At 44.3% G+C, this 10,685-nt stretch overlaps 2 protein-coding genes across 10 annotated transcripts; both read right to left on the bottom strand.

Annotated features, from left to right (window-relative positions):
- Positions 1 to 624: 624 nt before the first annotated feature.
- On the bottom strand, positions 625 to 5,772 carry LOC118938236. Its single transcript, XM_036940533.1, has 4 exons — positions 5,424 to 5,772; positions 2,844 to 4,677; positions 1,212 to 1,288; positions 625 to 889 (listed from the first exon to the last, which is right to left on the bottom strand). The coding sequence occupies exons 1-4, from the start codon at positions 5,769 to 5,771 to the stop codon at positions 665 to 667; spliced, it is 2,484 nt and encodes an 827-aa protein (XP_036796428.1). The 5' UTR covers position 5,772; the 3' UTR covers positions 625 to 664.
- A 959-nt stretch (positions 5,773 to 6,731) lies between these two features.
- On the bottom strand, positions 6,732 to 9,627 carry LOC110512426 (UPF0575 protein C19orf67 homolog). Of its 9 annotated transcripts, XR_005035485.1 has the most exons (5): positions 8,602 to 9,120; positions 7,867 to 8,103; positions 7,471 to 7,632; positions 7,022 to 7,313; positions 6,732 to 6,991 (listed from the first exon to the last, which is right to left on the bottom strand). XR_005035485.1 is itself a non-coding variant. In XM_036940541.1 (4 exons), the coding sequence occupies exons 2-4, from the start codon at positions 7,929 to 7,931 to the stop codon at positions 7,112 to 7,114; spliced, it is 429 nt and encodes a 142-aa protein (XP_036796436.1). In that variant the 5' UTR covers positions 7,932 to 8,103; positions 9,214 to 9,627; the 3' UTR covers positions 6,732 to 7,111. The 9 variants fall into 9 exon arrangements, 5 of the variants coding, with proteins under 5 accessions (XP_036796436.1, XP_036796438.1, XP_036796439.1 ...); XR_005035486.1 differs by having other exon boundaries at positions 6,732 to 7,313; positions 7,464 to 7,632; XR_005035487.1 differs by having other exon boundaries at positions 6,732 to 7,291; positions 7,464 to 7,632.
- Between the last annotated feature and the right edge of the window lie 1,058 nt (positions 9,628 to 10,685).

The following is a 10,685-nucleotide window of genomic DNA, read 5'->3' as shown; positions in this document are numbered from 1 at the left end:
CTGAATGTAGAGGTGAGCTCTCCTTTCCAAACACCTGCCTTACATGACAGCTATGGTCTTGCTGCGTTTCTGAGCAAGATTTCAAACACTTCTTGACAATGTCCAGGGGTCCAACTAGATTTATTTTTCTTACGGCCAAACAATCTTCAGAAGCAGCTACAGCATTTCATATTCTACTCTTTGTACCATTTATTCTTGTAAATGATCCGTTTCAGATAGACTATTGATGGAAGCGTTTTTATTTAACGTATATTAATTCACCAAATGTTCATTGTTGTTAATTAACCGATTCATTTGAATCGTCTACTGTATAAATTATTCCAAAAGCCCAAAATTCAAAACATACTGTATTTTCAGCAAAGTAAATGTGTTTATCTAATCAAAAACAACAATTTAAAACACAGATTTTCAGGCTACACCATAAAACAATACAATGGATGGTTATTGGTTACATTGAGCATCAGGCTCCTCTATGTGGAATGTAAAATATATATATCAGAAATAAAGTCATAAAAGACATGTCTTTAGAAAACAAAGTCACACAAAATACTTCAAATAAAGTGTTTATTTTTCAAATAAAAGTTCAGAGAAAAATGGAAAATAAGACATAGTATTAGACAGGCAACATATGTTGTCTGTTTGGGATCTGAGGTAGGCCTTGTTGTTATATCTGTCTCTGTGTAAATGTGTGTGTGTCCATACGCTTGGTTTGTGTGGATGTGATTTCTAGTATCCGCGCCTGCGACAATCCTCCATCCACAATTCTTTCGCTGTTTTTTTTCTTACGGCCAAACAAACCCGAGAACCAGCCGCAACCCTTCTTCTTCTTTTTATTATTTTCCTCCTCCATCATTGCCATCCATCCCGTCTTCCAGAAGGGTTCGGGTTCCTGTGAACAAACAGAGTTGGTGAGTGGAAACTACAGGCACCTTAATTGGGGAGGACGGGCTCATAGTAATGGCTGGAATGGTGTTAATGGAATGGTATCGAACACATCAAACACAAAGTTTCCATGTGTTTGTTGCCATTCCAGTTACTCCATTCCAAACATAATTATTAGCCCTCCTCCCCTCCTGTAGTGGATACAAACCTCAGGAAGCCATCACCATCAGCAACCTTTCAATGCTGAAGCTCCAGCTCAGTACGGGACAAACAACATTCAAATTGACTGATATTATCAATGAGACAATACAGAAAACAGTGTAGCTTACCTTCTCAAGTGGGGTGAGGAGTTCCTTCATTATGTCAGCGCTGGCTTTCTCAATGCAAAGCTCCAGCTTGGTCTTTTCTACAGGAAAGGGAAATGTGACAAGATAGGACATTTGAACGGAAGGGAGGAGTTCAAGTTGTTATTGTCCAACTGGTTAGTTGACTGTTACATGTAGCCGTTTACTCTACATCGGATTCTGTTGTGAAATTGTGAATGAAAGAACATTGTGGAATACAAGTCATTTACAAGAGACTAGGTCTGATTCTGAATGTACAACACCAACAGTAGCATTGTTCTACCTGTATCATCCGGGGTTCTGGTCTCTCTCTTGACCGGGATGTTGATGCAGTATGGCCGGTCATCACCCTTCTTGGTGTCCTTGGCAAAGGTCACGGTAGGCCTCAGGTGAACCATGATCTCCCTGACCATGATATCGCAGACCAGCAGAGGCTGTATTTCTGGGTATAGCTGGACTTTAACCATTGGCCACTCATGGAAAGTCCTGAGGTAATTGCTCCTGATAGAGAGTGAGACGTCTTCTAAGAATTTGGCCATCTTGTCCGGCTCATCGTTGAGCTTCCTCAGAGTGCGTAAGAACAGTCTTTGGTTTTGGTATTTCAATGCCTCTTTCTGAACCTGGATATGTATGTGCTCTACCATAACATTGCAAAGTGGAACATCTTCCCATGAACCGTATTGCTGCTTGATTGTACATGAAACTGGGAAGACAGAGTCAAAGGCTTTCCTGACAAGAATAACAGGAACAATATCAAGGTTTGTCACCTTTGGTTTGTTCCTCTCAGTCTCCGTCTGAGTCTGTTCTTGCACAGGCTTTCCACAGTCCTTTGTGGTTGACTCGAAAACAACAGTCTGTGGGAATTCTTTCGCTGTTTTTCTCTTACGGCCAAACCCACCCCAGAACCAGCCGCAACCCCTCTTCTTCACCTTCTTCTTTTTATTATTTTCCTCCTTCATCATTGCCATCGATCCCGTCTTCCAGAAGGGTTCGGGTTCCTGTGAACAAACATAGTTGGTGAGTGGAAACTACAGGCACCTTAATTGGGGAGGACAGGCTCATAGTAATGGCTGGAATGGTGTTAATGGAATGGTATCGAACACATCAAACACACAGTTTCCATGTGTTTGATGCCATTCCAGTTACTCCATTCCAAACATAATTATTAGCCCTCCTCCCCTCCTGTAGTGGAAACAAACCTCAGGAAGCCATCACCATCAGCAACCATTCAATTCTGAAGCTGCAGCTCAGTACGGGACAGACAACATTCAAATTGACTGATATTATCAATGAGACAATACAGAAAACAGTGTAGCTTACCTTCTCAAGTGGGGTGAGGAGCTTCTTCATTCTGTCAGCGCTGGCTTTCTCAATGCAAAGCTCCAGCTTGGTCTTGTCTAGGGGAAATGGAAATGTGAGAAGATAGTACATTTGAAAGGAAGGGAGGAGTTCAAATTGTTATTGTCCAACTGGTTAGCTGACTGTTACTGTAGCAGTTGACTCTACATCGGATTTTGTTGTGAAATTGTGAATGAAAGAACATTGTGGAATACCAGTCATTTACAAGATACTAGGCCTGATTCTGAATGTACAACACCAACAGTAGCATTGTTCTACCTGTATCATCCGGGGTTCTGGTCTCTCTCTTGACCGGGATGTTGATGCAGTATGGCCGGTCATCACCCTTCTTGGTGTCCTTGGCGAAGGTCAAGGTAGGCCTCAGGTGAGCCATGATCTCTCTGACCATGATATCGCAGACTAGCAGAGACTGTATTTCTGGGTATAGCTGGGCTTTAACCATTGGCCAGTCATGGAAAGTCCTGAAGTACTTGCTCTTGATAGAGAATGAGACGTCTTCTAAGAATTTGGCCATCTTGTCCGTCTCATCGTTGAGCTTCCTCAGAGTGTGTAAGAACAGTCTTTGGTTTTGGTATTTCAATGCCTCTTTCTGAACCTGGATATGTAGGTGCTCTACCATATCATTGCAAAGTGAGACGTCTTCCCATGAACCGTATTGCTGCTTGATTGTACATGAATCTGCAAAAACAGAGTCAAAGACTTTCCTGACAAGAATAACAGGAACAATATCAAGGTTTGTCATCTTTGGTTTGTTCCTCTCGGTCTCCGTCCGAGCCAGTTCTTGCACAGGCTTTCCACAGTCCTTTGTGGTTACCTCGAAAACATCAGTCTGTGGGAACTGCTTCAAAAAGGCAGCCTGACTGACGTCGAGAGCAAGAGGATTATCAGGCATTGTGTTGCTTGATGTCACAACCTCTTCATCGTCGTCCCCAACAAAGTATTTGGGGTCGATCCAGACTACATCTCTGTTGGAGGAACGAGGCAGAGAAACACGACGGATGTATTCCAACTTGATGCGGTCATTCAGGGGGAAAGCCTTCAGGAACAGTGCCAGTTTCCCGACCCAGGACCCGTAGTGATCGTAGATGGTCTTCCTAAGGTCCTCGGGTAGGGCTACTGCAAAGAGTTTGCTCTCCATAGCCTCTTCGCAGCTCCTAGCTATTGGACACCGTGGGCCGAGGACTTGAAGCGGATAGGTATCACTGATGCCCTTGTACACCATCAGGATCCCCTCACAGATAGCGCTGGGGATGGTGGAGATGATCACCGTGTCCTTCATGGCAACCAGTTTTTTTATCTTGATTGTCGTGCCAAACTGATGTATCATGGCACTCTGCATGTGCAACACTGTCTTTCTCATGTTGCATAAGGGGGGGCACAGATTTTCATCCACAGATATACCTGGAATCTTCCTCAAGATGTTAAAAGCAACCGAGGCCATTTTAACGACCAGTAAGAGCAGAGCCTGTTGGTCAAGCTGTTTAGTACCGCGTCCGTTCATTGGATGAAGTTTTAGAATAAACTTCACTATGAAGTCACTGAATAGTTCTCCACTAATGATCAATCTAGCAGGTAGAGGACAGATGTTCACCATATCCTGACTAATACGTCTCTCCTCTTCATTGGCAGCATAAACAACGGGCACTGTCTTAGCAATGCATAGACCTACGAGATGAACAATGTACCTTGTCAAGATGTGTGACCCGATTCCCAGTGCTCTCGCCAGCACAGGTTTCGGGCCTAGCACTTGCTCAAGGTTGTTGATGACAGTCTTAGCCACCTCATAAGCATCAGTGGACTGCTGACCGTTCAACAGCTCCTCCTCCTCAGTGACCTCGACCCAGGGAATAGACCACAGAAGAGCTTGGGTGTCGTTGATGATAGCAGGTGTCTCCAAATACACTCCCCCCTGAAAGGCTTGGGGATCTACTTGAAGAAGCACCTGGGTGATGATATGCTTGATGGTGGAAACAAGTACCACAATCTTCTTCGGCATGATCTTGTATGCAGTCTTCATCACGGTGTCAGTGTCTGTGAGGGCCGTTTGGAGTATGGGACATGTGCTAAGGTCAAGGGCCTCAACCTCCTTTGCCTTCACATAGATGAGAAAGAGAGGCATTGCAATACTTTACTACCTATCACGTGTATTTCTTATTACATGTTTAGAACACACTTAGAAAAAAAAGGTGTTATCTAGAACCTTAAAGGGTTCTTCTGCTGTCCCCATAGGAGAACCCTTTGAAGAACCCTTTTTGGGTTATTTTTTGTGGTTGAATTTTACCAATTTTTTCTCCCCAATTTCATGGTATCCAATTGTTTTAGTAGCTATCTTGTCTCATCGCTACAACTCCCGTATGGGCTCGGGAGAGACGAAGGTTGAAAGTCATGCGTCCTCCCAAACCCAACCAAGCCGCACTGCTTCTTAACACAGCGCGCATCCAACCCGGAAGCCCGGAGGAAATACCGTGCACCTGGCAACCTTGGTTAGCGGGCACTGCGCCGGTGCGTGATGAGACAAGGATATCCCTACCGGCCAAGCCCTCCCTCACCCGGACGACGCTAGGCCAATTGTGCATCGCCCCACGGACCTCCCGGTCGCGGCCGGTTACGACAGAGCCTGTGTGCGAACCCAGCTGCAGTACAGCGTCCTTAACCACTGCGCCACCCGGGAGGCCTGGTAAAACCCTTTCTACAGAGGATTGTATATGGAACCGAAAAAGGTTCTACCTGGAACTAAAAAGGGTTATCTTATGGGGACAGCCAAAGAACCCGTTTGGATCCCTATTTTTAACAGTGTAGTATACAACAACAGTTCACAAATAAAGGATCCAGTCTTACCTTGTCTACCTGGCTGTCCAGGTCCCGTATGACATAAACTTCTGAGGATGAGGGAGGATAGGGGTTCAGGTTTGCCACGAGGACCTCAGCATTCTTCTCCTGGGCTTCTCCATCTGCCACCTTGTCCAGCAGGCTGTCCATGACCTCCCTGACCTCTTGTGGAATCTCCACCTGGGTCTGGCTGAGGAACTCCACCTGGAGCTTCTCATCTGACCTGATCTCAGGTTGGGCCTGTTTCTCTGAGAGAATATCTGCTGTGTCGCCACTCATCAGAGCTACAGAACCAAGAGGCTCATGGGAAGGAACCGATGGCTTGGCCTTGTCAGTCAGGAGCTGCTGCCCCTCCATGGTTACCTTGAGATGGAAGAGATGAAGAAGACATTAGTTCATACTGTTCCTTTGTGAACTAAAGGTGCAATAGCAGGTAAATAAACAGTCTATGTGGGTGATAGCAATGGTGTAGTATATAGCAATGGTGTACTATAGTTTAGGGAATGGAAAAGTATGAGTATACCTCTCCTGGAGACTGGTGACATTGGCTTGGTGTCACGCTCAGCTCTCTATGAACTTCCTGCTCGATCTCATGAAGTCTCTGGCGATCCTTCACCTTCAGCATCTGTACACACAGTAGGAGTTTAATATTAGCAGTGGAATCACACAGGACATTTTATTTTATGGTCATGACAATGTCATTTTGTTCAGGATATCAGATTTATCATGGATGTGGTGGATACAAAACCTATTAAATACTAAAGCAGAACATCAAAGTAGATGCTTCAACACATGAGAGCTATTGTATAATTAATGGCAAACTTACCAGCTCATCAAGGTAACAATGGACCCAAGAAGAACCTTGGATGGATGTCGAGTCATCCATATTTGCTCCAAGTTATCCCCAGGAGACCAGTAAACTAGAAAATATTTATTTACAGAAAACTCAACTAAAAACTTCAAAACTGTACTAGAACTAAATCCAAAATAAGAACTAAACAATCGAGCAATGCAACCAACATGAGTGCTGTATTATAGCAGTCTGAATTCAGAATACATGTCTATAAATATAGAAGTATAGAATGCTCAAATTTAGAACTTTAGAATCTTTGGCAAACATAAGACATTGTGATGTCACAACTAAATGGTTCAAGTGAGCAAAATGTAATGTTGTATTACTCCATTGTTTACAAACAAATCATTTACAATTTAAGTACAGTACTGAGACCCCATGTAATTAAAATATTTACACAATCATTTATTTTCAATAAATTGTTTTCTTTCACAAAATAACACTCCCGTGCAAATGAATGGCAGGTCAATAGTTTTATTCTGATCATACAAAATGATTTCCAACAACCACAGAATACAGTAACACACGCTCAATAAAACCTTGAATATGAATAGACAACATCAGATACAGTTCAAATCTGTCACTAGCTGGTAGGGAACTGGTAATAAAACCCGCTGTCTTTATAAATTATATTTGTTTTTATACAATATGTAAGGAACTATAAGGAAAATATTTGTCATGGATGACTGTCTAGTAGGAACCAGAGCTTTGTCAGTGTCCAGTCCTTATGTCAGTCCTATGTCAGTGTTCAGTCCTTAAAGTCCTTCCCAATAGTTACTTAGATTTGAAAATATTAGCCAAACATAACACAATGTAAAGCTAGCAATAAGTCATGTTAAATCCTTTAAATCATTGAGAACATGTTATGGCCAAAGGCAGTACCAGAACAGTGGCTTGTCTCTGTTTCACAACTGGGGTCTTCCACTGGGGTCTGTTGAGAAAACAACACCCCCAGCAGGCAGTCAGTAGCACTGCAAGCAGAGGGCTCCTCTCCTCCCAGACACAACAGCCTGTGGTACCTAGCCTGCGGAACACAGCACAGCACCCTGGAACGAACACGAACACACACGCGCATAGAGATGCACAAACACACACTCAGGCACACCGTGTGAGTTATATTAACATGGTGCTTACTCTTAAGTATTCTATAAACAAGTCAAAGATGAAAGAGTGTTGTGAAGTGATCTGAGTGTGACCTTTTACCAGTCGTAGATGTGGTCTCTCACGGGGTCAGGATACGTTTGGATCCACTGACCGATTGACCACACCTTGACCACATTGCCTATAGCAACCGTCTCCCCTTTTCCCTCTCCATCGCCCCCCTCAGCAGGCTCCTCAGGGACGTCCTCGTAGCACAGGAAGTAGCTGCACGAGAAACACACACACAGTCACACAGGCAGTCACACAGGCAGTGAGAGATGTCATCTGATCGACTGTTCTTAGGCCTGAATTTCGAAATGCACATTGTCATCGAACATCTCAGATCAAAAGAGTCCCACATTTTTCTTGACACTAATTTTACAATTATTGTTTATTGGCATGTTGTGCCTTACTTTTTAACTTTTTCTACCTCCCCCTCTCTCTCTCTCTCTCACTCACTACTCTGTGTTGGTGGCTCTCTCGTTCCCTGCCACTGGCTTGTCCTCCTCTGGATGTCCCTCCATCTCGCCATCCGTTTCCTGCTGCAGGCTCTCTCTGGGTCTCTCCACATTCCAGCGTATGCGTTTGTACAGGCCAGTGTGGACCCCAGCCAGGTAAGGGGCTAGACGACAGTACCTGTATATGGACAGCCCCACACTGTCTATCTTACACTTGCCAATGTAGAAATGGGAAACACTGGAATGGAGAGAGAATGGGAAACACTGGAATGGAGAGAGGGGGAGGAAATGCTGTCACTTAAAGATGTTGTATTTCTTTCTATGAACGTGACCATAGAGGACCTGGAAAACATGTCCTATGTGGTCCTCCTGCCAGTGATAGCTCTGCTCAGGATCTCCAGTCCAGGGAACACTGGGACTGTCTCTCAAATGGCCCCCTATTCTCTATATAGCCCACATAGGGCTCTGATTAAAAGAAGTGCACTATGTAGGGATTAGGTTATATGGTATCATTTCAGACTAGAACTAAGAGATTGCTTTTGAAAGGACTCCGTGGGGCGCTAGAGAGCGTGCTATGGAGTAGACGTGCTTTGCTAGAACTCCGCTCTATTTTGAAACAAATTAGTATTTATCTTAACCTCTCACGACCTATAACTTCAAACAAATATGACAAAGGGAAAAGGCACCAGAAAAGGGAGCGCTAAACAAGATCATTTGATTGAGATAAACAACGAACCAATTTCAACGTCGCCGAACCCACGAGGAGTTAGCTGAAGAGGCTAGCTTCCAAGAGTTCCCCACAGATCCTACTCAAAGTGACATACTGGCTGCCATAAACTCACTAAGCAAGAAGGTGGACACAAGGTTGGCTGATATCGCAAAGAGTATTGGGACTTAGGCCGAAACTGTGAAGGCAACCAAGGGAAGGGTGCATGAGGTGTAGCAGACGACAGTCGATCACGAGGCCAGGCTACAGGACATAGAGAAACAGTGCGTGACGTTCAAAAATTGACAACAAAACCCTGAAAGCCCGAATGGAAATGCTCGAGTCGCATTCAAGACGCCAGAACATCCGAATATGTGGGATACAGGAGAACACTGAGAAAGGGAAGCCCACTGAATTTGGCTCGGATCTGATACAGGCATTGCTGGGGTGTGAACACTTCAAAACGGCCATCCTGATCGACCGCGTACACAGATCTCAGGCAAGGAAGCCGGCCCAGGGTGGGCCACCACTCATTGTACGGTTGCACTATCCCCAGACCAGGGATCTCATCCTCAAGCTGGCTAGTCAAAAGTTCCCCCTTAACTACAACGGAGCCAGGGTGTCTTTCTACCCAGATCTTACCTTGGAGGTGAGCAACCAACGGAGAGAGTATGATGAGGTACGCAACAAATGCAGGGCGGCCAGCCCGGTTTAAGGTGACAGTCGAAGGATCAACACATAAGTTTGACAACCCAAAAGAGGCCGATCTGTTCTTGACAAGCAAGCTCCCTGGCTGAGGATACAGAACGGCTGTGTCAACCGGCTAAAAAGCCAAGTACAGGCCAGGAATGTGTTTGAATTTCCGGCCTATGTCTTCGATTAGAAGATCAGAAATTGGGACTTATATGATAGGTGAGATGTCGTGGCTAATATAGCATTGTTTAGCATATCATGTTTTAGTGCCACTCACCCCCTAACGTGAGAGTTAAGTGTTATTTAATATTAGTTTATATGCGGAGCATCTATAGACGACGAGTTAGTTCAAGCTGTATGTCTAGACACCCTAAGGTTTGTGTGTTAGCCAAGGAGAGCTTGGGGAAGTCACTCAGTAAAGGGACTGGAGGGGGGATGGGGTCTGTGTTTTATGTTTTATGTTCATGAATGAAGACAGCCAGCTGGAACTGTAATGGCCTAGGGCATGTGGTGAAACGAGCTAAGGTTTTTTCTCATCTTAAATCACTGGGTGCTGACATAGTGCTTCTTCAAGAAACTCAAGTTAAACGCTCCGCTCAGGCCAAGCTACGAGTCGGCTGGATCGGTCAGATATACCAGTCTAACTTTGATGCAAAAGCGAGAGGGGTAGCAATCCTGATAAGGAAAAACATTCCGTTTGTTTACTCATCCTCGATTTCAGATCCTAATGGTCGGTATATTATTGTGGCTGGTACCCTGAATTCGAAACCAGTAACCTTGGTCAATTTATATGGACCCAACTTCGATGATCCATTATTTATTCAAAGTGTATTTAAGGACGTACCAAATATCTCGAATACAAGTGTTATAGTTGGAGGGGACTTTAACTGTGCGTTAGATCCTCTTTTAGATAAACATCTATCAAGGTCACTTCAACAATCAAATGCCAGTGTCTGTCTAAATACATTGATGACGAACCTTAACATTGTTGATATTTGGAGACTGACGCACCCAACAGACAGGGATTATTCTTTCTTTTCATCAGTTCATAAATCAATTTGTTGGACTCATTTCAGCAGCAACTCATTTCAGCAGCTGAGTCGGTTACCTATCACCCTATTCTAATTACGGACCACTCTTCTCTGTCCATGGTGCTGAAACTCGACAATGTGTCGAAAGGTCGGCGACCGTGGCGCTTAGACGCATACCTGTTGAAAGATGAGGCTTTTTTGTCAGTATTTGAAGGAGCAGATTGCCTTTTCCTCGGAACTAACGACACGGGGGATGTTGACGACTCCACCCTTTGGGAATCTCTAAAGGCTGTGATTAGAGGTTACATTATTTCTTATACATCAGAGAGGAAGAAACGAGCTAAATACTAGGCTGAGAGAAATTGAAAGACAGTTAGGGGAACAGGTGTC

Source organism: Oncorhynchus mykiss, chromosome 13 (assembly GCF_013265735.2).
Source record: "Oncorhynchus mykiss isolate Arlee chromosome 13, USDA_OmykA_1.1, whole genome shotgun sequence".
In the NCBI taxonomy this organism is placed as follows: domain Eukaryota; kingdom Metazoa; phylum Chordata; class Actinopteri; order Salmoniformes; family Salmonidae; genus Oncorhynchus; species Oncorhynchus mykiss.
Note: the sequence above shows the minus strand (reverse complement) of the source record. Positions and strands in the feature narration are given on the sequence as shown.